The 17,297-nt window shown below is 47.5% G+C and overlaps 1 protein-coding gene across 10 annotated transcripts in view; it reads right to left on the minus strand.

Moving 5' to 3' along the window:
• Tln2 (talin 2) overlaps positions 1-17,297 on the minus strand; it is a 420,559-nt gene that overhangs the window by 66,540 nt on the left and 336,722 nt on the right. For all 10 annotated transcript variants that reach the window (NM_001419941.1, XM_087562128.1, XM_087562134.1 and 7 more), the window contains 6 exon segments: positions 1,095-1,196; positions 4,548-4,680; positions 6,266-6,447; positions 6,941-7,081; positions 14,395-14,556; positions 16,695-16,838. In NM_001419941.1, the coding sequence (NP_001406870.1) occupies positions 1,095-1,196; positions 4,548-4,680; positions 6,266-6,447; positions 6,941-7,081; positions 14,395-14,556; positions 16,695-16,838 (864 nt within the window).

Below are 17,297 nucleotides of genomic sequence, written 5' to 3' on the forward strand. Positions count from 1 at the left end.
GGCACAAACTGCAAATGTTCAGCTTTTTGCGTGGGTCCTGGAGAATCAATCTCAGGTCTTCATGCTTGTACAGTAAGCACTCTGACTGAGCCACTGTCCCAGTTCTTTGATCTCAATTTCCGGCCTCTCACTGAACTTGGAGCTTGAAGATTTGACTAGATGTCTTCACGGTTGGTTATAGCCTGGTTACTGGGAATCAGGAATAGCTCTACTTTACAAGGAGAGACAATGTGGCTAAAACGGAGACAGCTAACTAGGGACAGAGGGAACATCGATGAGATAGCCCGCGAGCCTCAGAGTCCTGTCTCTGCCTCCCTTGTGCTGGGGTTACAGGTGTGTGTGCCACTGCCTCTAGTTATACAGGTGCTAGGGATCTGAACTTGGGGCCTCACGCTTATAAAGCAAGAGTACCCGATACTTCCCCAAAGCCCTCTGTGGGCATCTTAAAGGAGCCCCTTGAAGACCAGGTGGGTAGCCAGCAAGCAGGGCTTGCTCCCTGCTGCCTTCTTTGTCCAGATGTGGAGGTCCCAGCCTGAGCAGGCAAAGGAAGCCCTGTTCATAGGCACAGGACTTATCCCTTTCCCAGGAATGATGCTGGCTTTATCACCAAAGGCAATAGGGCCCTGTGGTGGCGGTTTGAATGAGAAATGGCTCTTAAGAGACTCCTGTGTGTGAATGCTTGATTCCCCAGTTGGTGGCAGTCTCTGGTAAGGTTATGAAACTTTTGGAAGACAGGGTCACTGGGGCTGGCTTTGGGGTCTCATGGACTGACCCCACTCTTCTGTTCTCTCTCTACTCCTCGACTGCAAGGCCAGTCCCCTCCTGCTGTCATCAAGCCTTTGCTGCCATGGTGGACTCTATCCTTCTGGAACTGTCAGCCAAAATAAACCTTACTCTCCCAAGTTGCTTTTGGTCAGGTCTTTATCATAGCATCAGAAAAATAAACCGACTCAGGGACTGATGGGTCTCTCAGGAGTTGAAACGTATAGCCAAAATGTTTAATGCATTAGGATCCTACCTGTTCTCATGTTTATTCGATTAGGAATTATCATGTACCATGTTTCTCTCAGCAGGATCTCTGGCCTGCACTTTACCTTATGTCCAAGTTGGGCAGCTTCTCCTCGTGCTGCTGTGGCAATGGGATCAATAAGATGCCCTATTTCCTGGACCACCGAGGTCAGCTGCTCCTGTAGGGCCTGAGAGAGAAAGGGTTGTCAAGGTCATTTGTCGACAGTTCCTTACAATGCTGTGTCTTTCTGAAAAGCATCAGAGTGCCTGGCTGCTCCCCGGATCCTCCATTCCCTGACTTGCCTTGCTCCCCAGGGTGAGATCCCTTATCCTTTCTCAGATGAAGCAGGCATGAGAGGTTGTGTTTCTCTCACTGGCGCCATTCTCAGCAGCCCTGACAATGGCTGCTGGTGGTATCTTCATGGTCAGCTACACACCCTGATGATGGGGAATGAGGACTAGCTCTACGTTCCAAGAAGAAGAAACAACATGGTCTAAATGGAGACAGCTAATTGGGGACGGAGGGAACATACTGGTCTTGGTGTTCTCAGAACTTAAAGAGGAGGGGGAAAGGGTGATGTAAAAATGAGATCAGGTCTCCGAAGGCCTCACTGATGGCACACCATGAAGGAACCAGATGGGCTACAAGCAGAGCTTAGCCAGACTCTGCTCATTGTCCTTGGTGACTTGCAGGCAAATACTGGAAATGATACCCTTGAGGTATTTCTTATCGGGTCTGATGGTTTAAACTCTCTGCTCCAAATAAATGAGTTTAGGCTGTTAAGAGACAGACTGTGCTGGGAAGGGGCAGGTGTGGGATGGGGGAACTTGAGGCTGGAGATGAACTGGAAGCAGGAAAAATCCCCTCCTTTTCTCAAAATCATCTTAGGAACTGTACTGGACAGGTTCAGGGTTAACAGATCAAAGCATGGGTATCATATATGTGTCATCTGAAGAGTGACAATATTCTTTCTGCATCTGTTACTCTGCCATAGAACAATTATGCACTTGAACATAAAGGCGTCAGGCAGAGTTCACTCTGGGAGAGAAAAAGCTTAACAGGCAAGCTTGAAAACAAAACAAAACAACAATAACAGAACTAGAGAGATGGGGCAGGCAGAGAGCGGCTTCCCTAAGTGCAAAGGCCTTACTTAGCTAATTATCATCTTCACACAATTAGTGTGATTATGGGTATGAATGACAGAAAATCCCTTTGGTGTTTTTGGTAGATGGTTTGTTAAATTCAATATTGTATAATGAAGGATCTTGGGTATAAAGGGGGTACATTTTCTTCCTATTAGGGGAGCTAAGGCAGAGCATGCGGTTTAGAAGGGGTGGTGAGAGGGGGACACTTCTGGAGTGGCAGGCTGTGTCTCACTAAGTTTCCCTAGCTATCCTCACAGAGATCAAGCTGTCCCTGCCGCTGCTGTGAGGATTAAAAATGTGTGAAGCTACCAAACCTGGCTTCTTCCTAGCTCCCTGAGCTGGGGGCTGTGTAAGGTGTGGTCTGCTGACAAGTTGTCAACACACACACTTCCTGTGTGCTTACTGTATGTATGTTCAACTTTAAGAACAGGCTTAAAGTAGTAATGCTATCTTTCTACATGGTTACAGTGCTCAGTTCTGCTTCTCACTTCCTGGAATTTTATGTGTACATGTACAAGTACGTGTGTGTGTGTGTGTGTGTGTGTGTGTGTCTATATGTCTGTGTGAAGCCAAAGTAGGACAGATAGACAGCTCTATTAATTAAAACGAGCAATGCTTAAGTTCTAGGTCCACAGTTTGAAGAATAGAGATAGAGCTCGTTATCTTTCGTGCAAACTAAATGCCTGACTGTTGGGCATTGTCCTCCTGGAGAGGTAAGTATGGGTTAAGTAAGGATTGCAAATTTTGATGGGTAGCAAGCAGCAAGAGCAAGAACAGATAAAGTGAGGATGGAGAGAGATGCTCGGGGGGAAAATGTGTGCTATTCAGGCATGGGGACTGGAGCATCTACACCAGTGCAGGGAGTGGGGTACGGGCTGGAGACGGGTGGTCCTGAGGACTCACTGGCCAGACAGCGTAGCTAAGGGTGAGCTCCAGAAGAGTGCATGGGTGTACACACCCCACACAGGTGCACATATGTGTATAACACACACACACACACACACACACACACACACACACACACGCAAGATAAAGTGGTCTGAAGTAAAAGCTTACTTTTTATTTAAAGTCAGTTGTATTGGAGGGTGTTTTGTTGGGGTAAAAGAGTGTTCTCTTAAAGCAGACTTAGGTGAAAAGATGTTTTGTTAAAGTAAACATGTAAAAAGACTGTGAGAAAGAATTTGTCACTAGCGACACACACGTATAGGTCTGCCTTATATTATGTTGTTGGGCTTTGTCTGTCATGACTCTATAGAGAAAAATGTACCAAAAAACTTTTGATGATGTTTTTGGTAGATTTTGCCGGTTTTGTGGACTTGGGCAGGTTGGCAGAAACAATGTCAGCTAATTCAGACTCATGCGGAGTTTTGCTGAGAGAAACTCATGTGCTGAGATAAGACACGCACTGAGATGTAGGGCTATGTGATGCTGAGAGGGGGTATAAATAAGACTTAACACAGTGACGAGGGAATTGTTTACATAGCTAGCTTTACAGCATGTCTTAGTCTCACATCTTTGTTGATCTTTGCTGAGAGAGACATGGCTGAGGATGTCTCTTGACATCGCCAGTGGTCTTCATTGTTTTTGTTGACTTGTGTTGGTCGGGCTGAGGCCTGGCTGGCCTGTTAGGTTGTGTCAATGCTGTTGACTTGTTATCTTGACACCATTAAACTAGACGGTTGGTATATTTGTAAAGTGTTTACAAGTAATTGAGCTGTCACTGTTAAACCCTGTAAACTATTGGGGTTTTTTTGGCCACATAGATGAGATTTATTATAAAAAACAATTTTTAAATAGGTCTACTTTCCCCATATCCTAATAACCTTTCTTTTCCACTACCTCTGGTAGGTGGTGGACTAAAAGAAAGGTTAAAGCATTTAAAAATGAAATTTAAAAATTATTAAAAATAAAATTAAAAAAAATTTAAATATACAGTGACCCAAATGCTAAGATGCTAAGCGCCCCCAACACACACATACAAGATACAGAATAACTTAGGGCACAACTCTTTCCCTCTAGATGGATCAAATCCATTAGAGTTTAATGCTAACTTGCTCAAAAAGTGCAAGAGAAAGCCTGGTCAGCGAGAAGCACTCACACCCTGCATGCCCAGGCCTCCTCTACCAATGTGCACAACTGAACACACACAGCATCCATCTCAGGACAGAATTGCCAACACGGACCATTTTCCTGCGGACTTCAGCTGCCTGTGAACACTCCTTTAGCAGTGAGGTCTTTCTCCACACCACCTTCTCAGCACTTGTCCTACACACTCCCATCCACCCTACGGCCTCCCTCTCTGTTCCGCACGGGAGAGCTGTCCATTATCACCCTCCAGCATTAGACATTTAAGTCCCATTTCCTCTGGAGTTTCCAACAGAGCCCCAGCCTACCTCCACAGAGATGTCATCCCTCGTGGCCAGGCTCTGGCTCACTGCCGCCAGGGAGGCCTGCTCGATGTCCCTGATGCACCGGTTGATGCCATCAATGGAGTAGTCACATTCCCTCTGCCCTGGGGCTTTGTCCCTAAAAGGGACAGAACAAACCAAACAAAACCCCATGAAGCTTACGTAAGTCACACCATGCTCCCGTACGGTGGGGCCAGGAGCCTCTGTCCCCTTTCTACGTGATCACCTTCACTGAGCAGCACATCTCTGAGGCTTGCTCAGCAAAATGGGCCCAGGACTATGCATTCCTTACTTAACACTTGTACTTGACATAGCTCTATTTCTAGCAGGAAGCCTTTCCTTTCAGGCTAATAGGCAATTGCAAAGGAAACGATTTGCGCTTGGGTGCTTGCCTCCATTTTAAAGTTAAAAACAAGGTGTGTGTGTGTATGTGCGTGTGCGCATGTGCATGTGTGTGTGTCTGTTTGTGTACAGATGCATGCAACTATCAGCACATGGAGACCATAAGAGGAAGTCGAGTCCTACTTCACCAGTGACTGTGTTGGTCCCTTAAGATAGGGTCTGTCTCTGAACCTGGGGCTAGTGTGGCAATCAGCAAGCCCCAGCAATCCTCACTTTTTTGTCTCTCACAGCTCCAGGACCATGAGGACACACCTATCACTGGCTTTTTATATGGAGCTAGGTATTCAAGCTTAGGCCCTCATGCTTCTGCGGCAAGCATCTCCATTGAGCCACCTCTCCAGCCACTGAAAACGAGAGTGCGGTACCACTTATAGTGCCAACACGATACTAGCGTATACTAGTCATAGCTCATGGCCTACAGTAAGAGCTAAAGTATTCAGAGGGCTTTTTTTTTGTAATGCATTAAGAAGGAGTTTAATTATGGCTTTGAACTTCAGAAACAATTAAGAAGCAGAATACCGTAACTTAGGAAACACACTACATTTGTTGTAGGATATTCATTTTGGCCACCTTGTGAAGTATCATTTTCTCAGCCTCCGGGTAGTACCAAGGTCAGGATACTTGGAGTTAGTGTGAACTGCAGAAAATTCCTTTCATCTTATTATCAGGCTAAAATGATCTGAAGGACTGGGACTGGAGCCTTTGTCTGACCATGAGAACATGACCTGAGTGCTTCTGCCTGAAACTTCATAGAAGGAAAATGGAAACTATGACAATACCTACCTACAAGGTAATGTAGGTTAAATATTTAGAATAATATCTGGTTTATAATAGGTGCTGTTATTGTAGCCAGTACTGTCATGGGTCTCAAAGAGATAAACAGTTTCTTAGTTTGCTTTACTGTTACTTCAATAATCACAAAAACAACCTGGGAAGGAAAGAATTGACTCTATCTTACAGGTCACAGTCCATCATGAAGGGAAGTCAGAACGGAAACTCAATACAGGAACGTGGAGGCAGGAACTGAAGCAGAGACCAAGGAATAATGCCGCTCACTGGATTGCTCAGCTACCTTTCTATACAGTCCAGACCCATCTACCCAGGGATGGCACAGCTGCACGGGCTGGGCTCTCTCACGTCAATCATCAATAAAAACGCCCCACAGACACACTTGGGTGACTCCACCTTATGTCAAGTCGATGACCGAGATTAGCCGTCACAACAATGATCAACAAAGTGGGCAGTTCCCTCCTCCTCTATTCAGATGCAGGCTGGGAACTCTCTCTAGATGAGGGACTGACCTGATAGACGTGATGAGACTCTTAATGGAGTCAGACACAGTGTGAGAGTGCCCAGCCAACACAGACCAGGTGGGTGGATCCTTGGGGTTGATGGCCAGAGAGCGTGCGGTGCGGATGAGGTACGATGAGCTCTCCAGCATGGTCTTGGCTGAGACCAAGATTGGTTCCTGTGCCTGGGAGCCCTGAGATGATCAACAGAGAAGTGAAGGGTTAGTACAGAGATGGGTAAGCTGGGTCCTAGAAAGTCTTATTCTTTAAGCTGGTACTTCTAACTAACCTGTGGGAGGGAAGCTAGCTAGCAAAACAAGTCCAGGGGAAACAGGGACCCAGGCTTACTCCCTAGTTTATAATAAATAAACTTTCTCTTAAATAGAATTTTTGAATATGACAGACTTCACAAAAGAATCAGTCCCAATCCCAGGCACAAAGATTATTCTCACTATCAAGTTATTATTTCTTAAAAGATAGACATTCACTGAATATAGGGACTGTGTACCAAGTACCATCCATAGCAACAGAGCATGATAGTACTTAGTACTGTGAAATTCTTTGCATGCTACAGTAACATAGTCCATTGGGCACTGACAAAGGCCTTTTGGAGTTTATCCACGCTCAACCTATCTCATACAGAATTAGCCAATGACTCTTGAGTTTTAATTGCCACAGACTCCCTACCTCAGAGCTGATCTGTGCAGGAATGCTGGCAAACTCGGGGTTTGATGCAAATGCTGTCAGGTTCTCCACAGCCTCGATCAACGGCGTGGTAGCAATTCGACACTTATTGCGGTTGTCTTCAGAGAAATCCCCATCCAGGGCCTAATGGGAAGGAAATGGAGATCCAGCCCACTGAGGAAGGCATATCACTTGTAAGCTATTGCAGTCACCTCCAGCAAAGGAAGATAGTTCCTTGGGAATACTGCTCACCAACAAGTAAGAAGCAACTGGAGAGATCCCTGCTGCCATCCAGAGAGGCCCAGGTATAATTCCTAAGGAATAATCTAGACGTACAGCTCACAGGACAGCCGCTCTGCTGTCAGCTGACTCGCTCTTCACTCCCTCCAGCCATGGTGTCACAACTGGCTGCTGGACCGCTTTCTCTCCCACTTCTGAGACGGGATATTCTATTTCCAAATGGAGTAAGTCCATTCCCACCCATGTGCAAAGACAGTGTGACGCTTCTGACCAACTGGTCTTCCTTCCCTCCTTTCTCCCTTCCCTTTTTTTGTTTCTGGGGATTAAAACTAGAATCCACCCCTGAGCGCAATCTCCAATCACGCACTTCCCACCTACCTAAGTTCTCCATCTAAAGGTATCCCCAAACCACCGCCATCTTAGAATGAATCCAACAGAATCCAATGGGAACAAATAGACAAGACCTGCCCAACCAAATGGGCAACTCAGCTAAGCCAACTCATAACACACACACACACACACTCATAACACATTCACACACACACACTCACACTCATAACACACTCACACTCATAACACACACACTCATAACACACACACACTCATAACACATTCACATACACACTCACACTCATAACACACACACTCATAACACACACACATAACACATTCACATACACACACTCATAACACACACTCATAACACACTCACACTCATAACACACACACTCATAACACACACTCATAACACACTCATAACACACACTCACACTCATAACACACTCACACTCATAACACACACTCATAACACACACACTCATAACACATTCACATACACACTCACACTCATAACACACACACTCATAACACACACATAACACATTCACATACACACACTCATAACACACACTCATAACACACACTCATAACACATTCACACACACTCATAACACACTCACACTCATAACACACACTCATAACACATTCACACACACACTCACACTCATAACACACTCACACTCATAACACACTCACACTCATAACACACACTCATAACACACACTCATAACACACACACTCATAACACATTCACACACACACGCACGCACACATTGGTCTATCTAGTTAAGGAGGTCACACATAAAGGTACCTATTGCACAATTTCGCTCATGAAATACAAAAAGAAGTTACACTGACTGAGGTGTTAGAAGCCGGGTAACACTCTGGAGGGGTGTGTTTGATATGTCTAGCTGGGGACAATGCATGGCGTTCTCCACATGATGTGTATTTCCTTCATACATTTTATGCTTCTTCCTCTTTGTTTAATTAATGACAACACCAAGAGGACCCAGTGATCAGTCATGTGGCTGACTGATGGCCAGCCTGGTTAGCATCTAGGATGTGGCCTGGGATACACGTCAAGCGAGGCTCTCCGACAGTGACCCTGCCTTTTCAGGAATGAAAACAGCCTGTGAAGCATGGCAGGTGCACTGTCTCCTAGCAGAGGGAGGCAAGGCGAAAGCAGCTATGCTAGCAGAGGAATGCAAATTTCCTTTTTAAATGACCAATTAAACTTTTAATTTAATCCTTATGAGCAATACATAAAAGCCTACTCAGACGGGTTGCTCAGAGGCACTGGCGTTACCTGACCAGCTGGGTCTGAGGTGGGAGCGGTCTGCTCCTCAGTGAAGCTAGAGGAGGCAGGCAAAGCAGGTCTGAAGGGCACTTCTGAATAACACCGGCATTCCAGCCAGGTCTTGGCAGCTTGGGATAATAATTACATAGCCACAATGCTAATATTTTCAGAGGAATTCCCATGGGCCTGCTTACTTACCATCCTCAGTAATTATGGTGCCTGGCTTACTTTGGCTACCAACCTTCCCTCACCCAACACACTCTGACCCTACTCTAACCACTTGGATTCAGCCTTTTCTCTAGACCCACTGGAGACCTTAACCTTGTCTGCTACTTCTTGTTCATATGCAATGGTCCCACCTCTAACTGCCCTCTGGTACTCATAAATGTTGAATTTACATTGCTGGCCCTGGTCACGCAGGAAAAGGATCACCTCAGAGCGCTGACCTCACTGTGCTGCTAACATCACAGCCTCCTCCTCGAGGTTGGGTGCTACCGAGCAAGCCTCAGAGGAAGCTGGGGACACCGGTGGGAGGTATGGTGGGTGTCACCTGCAAGGTGGCTGATACAGATGGTCCCAGCACAGAAAAATGAATGAAGCAGGGTCCGGCCATAGTGAACTCTGGAGTCTGAGGTGCTTGGGCCCCAGCTCCACAGGTCACACTGCCTGGGTGCTAAAATGACATGGCTTCCTTTCTTCCTGTCATCTTTCCAACACAGGCCCGCTCTTTTCCTACCTCCTTCTCTGCCAGGATGGAAAATATCTGCCTATGTCACCAACCTTCATTTGAACTTACACAAACTGAAAAGATGGCTATGTCCCTGATGTAAGTCTCAAGGCTCAAGACATGGTACTAGCTCCTTTTGCTCAGCACGGATCCTAAAAAGCACATCTCATAGAGTCCATTGCTATTCATGGGAGCTACAACAAAAACTTATATATTACCCACCTGCTTTGGCTTTCAAAAGGGAGAAGCTATTTCCCCAAAAGGATGCATTTGGCATTAGAAAGGATGATCTGTAAAAAGTTATTATTTCACTTCCAAAGTTTGCCTCCACTAGATACAACTGAGGCAACCCAAGTAAAATGGACACTCAAGTAGGCCCCACAGTGAAATGCTGAGTAAATGCAAATGCTTCCTTGTGTCTGTCTCATATCACAGAAAGTCTCTTCAGCCATCCACCGAAGGGTTAAGTTCACTTGGTTGCACATTCAAACTCATGGGGACAAGAGCATTCTAGACACCCCCCTACCCCCAAACCCGATTCTCGTGTGTCTTTGGTCTAGTCTCACAGGCACCTAGGGAAAACATCCATGGACTTAAGGGGTTAAAGATCACTGAATACTGCTTCGTTCTCACAATAAAACTGGCACCTGGAAAGCCACACACTTTACTCAGGTCACCCTGCTACTTGCTGTCATGTCAAACCATCACTTGAGACTCCAATTCTCTTCTTTCTTACAAATCCTAGATGCCATCAAAGGCAGCAAGGCCTGAGATAGTCCAGAATGTTCCCCACCCCCGTCTGAAGAACTCTACTTTACTGGTCCAAACCTACGGATGACCAAGAAAACATACTCACGGCCAAGTCAAATTCAATCAGAGGGAGCTGGATCGGGTGCTGCAGCGCTCACTGGAAGTGCCTAATTGCAAAAATCTGAGCACTCGCTCTGCGGTGAACGACAAGGCCAAACTTCAACTTCTCAGCAAAACAAAAGCTGGGGTTGCATAATTTCCACTTGGCACTCAAACCTGAGTGGCTGCACATTTAAAATAACATTCCATTCCACACATCTGATTCAAGGCTAGGTAATGAGCAGAATGGAGGGAGAGAAAATAGGCAAGAGGGCAGGCGTTGTGTGGACCTGGGGGAGACATTCAGCCAGTGTCCTTGAACTCCGCCAGCCCTTCCTGGAAGGAGAGTCTGAAATGCATCCTTGCTGGGCATCCTGTTTTCTCCCTTCTTCAGGACTGGAGGGTGCAGCAGCTGGGCCACAGCCTCATGGTGCAAGGCAAACGCACTAAGGAGCAAGTATGGCGAAGGATACAGCTGCGGTACTGAACTATTAAGGAAGCACTTGTTTTTCTGATACACAGGATACTTATCCATTCCTTCGATAGGAGATCCATCCAGTACAGAGCAGGGGGCACCAAGGATGCAACCTCTGCCATTTTCTTATTAGTGACTGAAAGGCAGAGCTCAGGGACTGACAAACCTTGCCACACTGCAGACCGAAAACTCTGGGCACCCTTTGACAAGCTGCGGTAAAAGGTTCGTCTCTGTCCCTCACAGCGATGCTGGCTTGCGGAGATGCTCACGGGAGACACAGGCTTTATGTGCTCCATGTTACAACCACCCAGCTCTCCGCTGACGCTTTTCTCAGGCCTACCCTTTAGACACTCGCATGAGCGCATTTGCTGCAGGGATTTGCAGAGGGATTGACACTGTGAGGAGAATGTGAAAGAAGATTCGATCTTAAGATCTTAACAGACAGATCAGAATTTAAAAGTGAAGAGGCAGCGGTACAGAGAAGTAAAAGGAGAAGAGGCTGCAGGAGAGAGGGGCAGCAGGAGAGAGGCTGTAGGACAGAGAGGGCAGCAGGAGAGAGGCTGCAGGACAGAGGCTACAAGAGACAGAGGCTGCAGGACAGAGAGGTTGCAGGAGAGAGGGGCTGCAGGAGAGAAGCTGCAGGACAGAGAGGTTGCAGGAGAGAGGGGCTGCAAGAGCAGGAGAGGCTGCAGGAGCAGGAGAGGCTGCAGGAGAGAGGGCAGCAGGAGAGAGGCTGCAGGACAGAGGCTACAAGAGACATAGGCTGCAGGACAGAGAGGTTGCAGGAGAGAGGGGCTGCAGGAGAGAGGCTGCAGGACAGAGAGGTTGCAGGAGAGAGGGGCTGCAGGACAGAGGCTGCAGGAGAGAGAAGCTGCATGAGCAGGAGAGGGAGAGGTTGCAGGAGAGAGAGGCAGCAGGACAGAGGGGCAGCAGGACAGAGAGGCTACTGGAGAGAGAAGCTGCAGGAGCAGGAGAGGGGCTGCAGGAGAGGGGCAGCAGGAGTTTCTAAGGTCTCCCCTCCCCTGCACTGTTTTATAACCATCAGAAAGTGACTGACTTTTAACTGAGAAAAGTTAATTATGGAGCAGGCAACAATGACATCACAGCTTTTAGCTACACTGTCCTTTCCACCCACAACCCCCAGACTTACAGTCATGCTCTGTAAACACAGCCAGGGCTTTTTCCCCAGACAGGAGGGATGAGCTCATCCCTTCTGTTCCAAGGAGCCCAAGAGCATGCCGGAACTGAGGACAGGGGCTCTGGGACTTGGGCTTGAATTCTCATCTATCATTTATTGGCTGGTTTACCTAGGCAGTTACTTAACTTTTGTGTCTCAGTTTCCCATCAGTAAAATGGGCACGATAAATACAGCATAGCCGTGTGCATGAAATTGAGCAGCATACACAAAGCATAAAATATACACTTAAAAACGGAAGCTTGTTACTTGCTAATATCATACACTACGATGGCGAGGGAGTCGTGCTGCCATGAGGGTCCTGGGGCACCAGGGCACTGGATTTAATTTGTTTATTCATTCTCCATCTAGTTTCTTGTATCCTTCAAGCACAGAGGCCTTTTGTTTGCTTTCAAAATGACTCTCTGTTGAAACAGCTAAGGAACTGCTTACTGGGCTAACTGGCCTTGCTTTCACCAGCCAGCTTCCAGCTGCTGCAGGCCGGATGGATGCTCTTTCCTCTGCTCTCTGCAAGGCTTACTCTGACTGACTTCTGCGTGGAGACTGTACAGAAGTTTTTGCAGAAAAAGAAAAAAGTCAAGTTGCAGTAAAGCTGGAATCCCTTTCACTGAAGTCAGGCTAGGGATGTTGCTCAGTGGGAAAGTAAGCACCTAGTGTCAGGTCCCAAAGAAACCAGGGACAAATGACTGACTGTGGTGCCCATTAGCATACCAAGGCACACATAGGCCTCCAGGCTCACTCAGTATTTGTGGCACCTCTTAGCTCTTCTCACCATACCCCCCATGTAACCCTCTCTGCCTCCAGGGGCTTGCTTCTCGTCCTCCAAGCTTTTCTCTCTCATACATCCCTCTCGACTTGGCCACACCTTCTCTTGGTTCTCTTGGTTCTCTTGGTTCTCTTGGTTCTCTTGGTTCTCTTGGTTCTCTTGGTCCTCAGCTCCTCTCTAGGTCAGCTTGCCTTCTCCCCCCTTCTGTCTCAATTTAGTCTGGACTCCTCCAGAAGCTTCTAGACGTATCTCCCCTCATAGCTACAATAAAACCCTTCCCCTCAACCACACCCGGGAGTGGTTGTGTCCCCATTTCATTTACTTCAGCATGCATAAAGCCACTTTTTTGATTCTCTACCACCACACAAAACTGTAAACAAACAGTCCCTTTCCTCTTGGCACCAACAGGTTTACAGAGGACTGGTATCTTGCCTCCCGGCTCCTCTGAAGGTTGTGGGGTGAGGGAGGAGGCAGAGACGACACTGGGGTGTGTTCCTCTAGTCTGCTGTCCAGGTTTTGGCTGTTTTCCCACAAGGCTGGCTGCCTGATCTGTGAGCAGCCCTAGCTTAGAGCACCCACCTACAAAGACCGCTGTCTGACCAACTCAGTTTCCTTAATGCAGGGGAGCTGATCTCCCCATGACGCCTCCTCTATCCAAGGTCTTGAACACAATGATGATTTTTCTTTAGGAAGAATGTTCTATCATAAATGAAGCTGATGCTCCAAGAAAAAAAGAGTTAAACATTCATAAACAGCATGGATATCATAGGGGAGATTTATGTGCTTATGCACGTGCATGTACGCTAGTGTGTGTCAGTGTAGGTATGAATACACCACAGTACACACTTGGAGGGGAGAGGACAATTCTAGGTGTGGGTCCTCCCCTTCTAAGTTGTTTCTTCAGACAGCACCTCTTTCACCAGTATGTACACCAACTAGGCTAGCTGGCCTACGAGCTTCCAAGGAAGTCCCCTGCCTCTCCGTCCCACTTTTGCTGTCCGAGCACTGCGAATATAGATGTCACTAATGTGTCAGGCTTTTACAAGGGTTGTAGAGATTTGAACTCAGGTCTTCACATTTGCACAGTGAGCACTGTACCCACTGGGCCATCTCTCCAGCTCCAAAGTGATTTTTAAAAAATGAAGTTGTTTTGTAATTTCCCGTTTCCTTTCTCCTCCATATTCTCTCTTGGTCAAGCCTCCAGCAACAGTGGCACAAGCCCCCACCCGACCTCTCAGAACCACACCAAGTAAACAAGGCTATACCCACACACGCGGCACTAGGAAAGGACACTAACCTCTCCTTCCAGCCCAATTTTAGGCCCTAAACTCCTAGCTGCAGAACTGGGATTGGCTCCCTACTTACCACCGTGGAGGTTAGTGGAGGTGTAGTTGGTTGGGCTTTCCTAGTGAATATTCCCTGATTAAGTAAGTGGGAGCAACTCCTCCCTACCCATGACTTAAGGGAGCTACACCTTTCCAATCATACATCTCGGCAGATAGAGCTTTAGCCGCACTCCCCTCTCAGCTCTGTACAGGGACGGACAAGACCCGCAGCACAGTGACCTACCTTGATGGTCTTGACCAGGTTGGCGGTGCTGTTGGCCACCTCCTTGGCTGACTGGACAAAGTGCCTCTTGGCCACAGGGTTGGCTGTCTTAGACGAGGCGATGCGGCAGGCATTGCATAAGGCTGAGGTGTGCTTGGCAACAATGGTAGCAGCTGACAGAACCTACAAAGCATGGAGCTAGGTTAGGGGTGGGGACCACACATGTCAGTGCAGAGAGGCCTGCATTTCTCTCCAACCCACATGTCCAGAATCTGGGCGGTCTTGTTTGTCTAGCTCTGCTGTGCCTAAAAGTCACCCTGAGGAAGGAAAGGACAAGAAACATGAAGCAAGAGGAATGAAAATAGAAAGGGGAAGGAGGTACTGGGCCCCACTCTCAAAGGGTAATGGTCAGCTAGTCCTTGGAACCCCCAGAGTCCAAGGCCCAGGCCCCAGGCCCAGGCTCTAGGCCAAGGTCTAAGACACCTGATTTAAAGGTTTCCAGTAGGCCCTTAAGATGAATAGAGAAACAAGAGAAATTAACTTATGTAATATAGTTTAACTCAGTATATCCAAAATAGTTCATCATAACCAATTTACAAATAGCACTATGATACTGCAAGCTTAGGTTCTTGTCAAGTCTTTGAAATTCAGCATACATAAGACACGCACAGGCCATTGCTATCTGGACTAGCTATTTTACTAGTGACTAATAGTTACATTTTGCTAGTGGCTAACTCCTTGGAACAGGTTTGGATAGGTAAATAAGTGGCTAGATGCACCACTCCCTCCTACCCCTAGGGGGAGCTGTAGGTGGTGACTAGCAGTCTGTGGACCATCTATCAACTGCCCATTCTCAACTCAGAGGCTAGACAGGCTCAAGAACATCTGAGTATACACTCTGGGCTGTGGCAGGTCCAAAAAGCCTTGGTACCGTATTCTTAGATCTATGTGCTGCCTTGAGAACGCTGCCCTAAGTTCACAGTAGGCAAGCCACTCTCAAGGCTACCTCTGGTACCCCACAGTAGGCACTTCTCTTTCTTTCCAGTACATACTGCTTTCCTATGTAACCAAGTCCTCACGACACCAGAAGTACCAAGGAATGTGACACACCACCTGCTCCTCAAATGTCTCTCAGGCTCCTTTCTGTGTTGTGAATTCTGACCTCGACTCTGAGGCTTGACAGTGCCATCCCCTCTGAAGTGACCTGAGAAAACTTGTCACACTTCTCCTAATATATCCATGTCCTGGTGGGTTTTCATTGTTAACTCGACACAATCTGAAGTCACCTGGGAAAAGGGAATCTCAACTGAAGAACTTCCTCAACCAGACTGGCCTGTGGCCATGTCTTTGAGAGATTGTCTTGATTGATAAAGGGTGTGTGAGGGCCCAGCCAACCTGTGGGTGGCACATCCCTAAGCAGGTATGCTGGGCTATATGAGAAAGCAAGTTGAGCTTAAGACCATGAGCCAGCCAGTCAAGTGCATTCCTCCATGGTGTCTGCTTGCTTTCCTGCCCTGACATTCCCTCTATGACTGACGTAACCTGGAAATGGAAGCCTTTCTTCCCCGAAGTTGTTTTTGTTTAGAGCGCTTTGTCATAGCAACGGCAACTAGAACAATACTCCATCTAATCAACACAAACCGATCAAACTCCCAATGGAGTAAGAACCAAAGGGGAAAAGGTCAGGTCTCACTCATGCTGCCTTAGTGCTGAGCACAGAACAAGCTGTCGATAAACAGCTGAGAGATTCCTCAGGAATTCTGTTGCTTTGTGTCACTCTGTTGCCTCTCAGAACCTATATGTAAGTATATTCCTGCCTTTACCACATTGCTAATACTTCCCTGGTCACGGTGATGGCGAGTTCAATTGTCAACCTGACATAGCCTAGAACCATCGGGGGAAGGGGAGTCTCAACAGGCATGCCAGTGGGGAACTGTCTTGATGACCTTAATGGGTGCCTGAAAGTAGGAGGAACCGCTTCCTGTGTGCCGAACTGGGTAAGAGCAGAGGAAGCAAGCCAACCAGAGGTATACACGTTCTCTCTTTGCTCTTGAGTGTGGGTATGACATAACTAGCTGTTTGAAGTTCCTGCCTCAATTTCCCCTCAACAATGGACTGAAACCTGGAATTATAAGATAAATAACCCATTCTCCCCCAGGTTGCTTTGGTCAGGGCATTTCACGAAATGAGGACACTTATTATCTGCACAGCTGCAGTCATCTGGGTATGCAAGCCCTGGAAGCATAGGATTCTCTGCTCATTTTCCAGTCTCCCATCGCCCAGCCTAAGGGATCACATGCTCCGCGTCCTTCCCTGGTTACCTGTGATGGGCTGCTGCCAGGGTCCACCAAGTTCTGGCATGCCATCTGGATCGCCTGGTTGGCCCTGGCAAACTGGATGGGGTCCACTAGGCCTTGGTGGCCTGCCTGGCTGTTTGGATCAGAGATGCCAACCAGGTACGCAGCCTAGAAAAGGAAGGGCAAAAAAAAAATCACATTTCAGGCTGCTCCGTGAGCCATGGGAGACAATGGTCTGCAGTGTACTGGCAGACCATTGGAAAGCTCAGGTGCTCTTTAGGGCCAGCCACTCAAAGCTAGCTCATCCCTCTCACCAATGAAGACATGGTGACAGACAGGCCTATACCAGCTTGACATACCGTCAGGAGTTTGCTGCAGGCATCAGGGAACAAAGCCTCCTTGTTCTTAAGAGAAGGCCTCTGAGACGCTCTTCTGTGGGGCATGGGCATGGATGGGTGCAGCTTGTACAGCTGCTGGCAGCTATCACATGACCATGAGGGTGCCTGCCTTCAATGTGAAGCAGGCTGTGGCTTGGAGTTAGAAGAGGCAGGAGAAAGCCAGAGCCGACTGACATAGGGAGCTTCAGAGTCAGCTCAGCCTAGGGCCTTTGTTGCCCAAAGGTCTCCT

Source organism: Rattus norvegicus, chromosome 8 (genome assembly GCF_021556685.1).
Source record: "Rattus norvegicus strain SHRSP/BbbUtx chromosome 8, alternate assembly SHRSP_T2T, whole genome shotgun sequence".
NCBI lineage: Eukaryota > Metazoa > Chordata > Mammalia > Rodentia > Muridae > Rattus > Rattus norvegicus.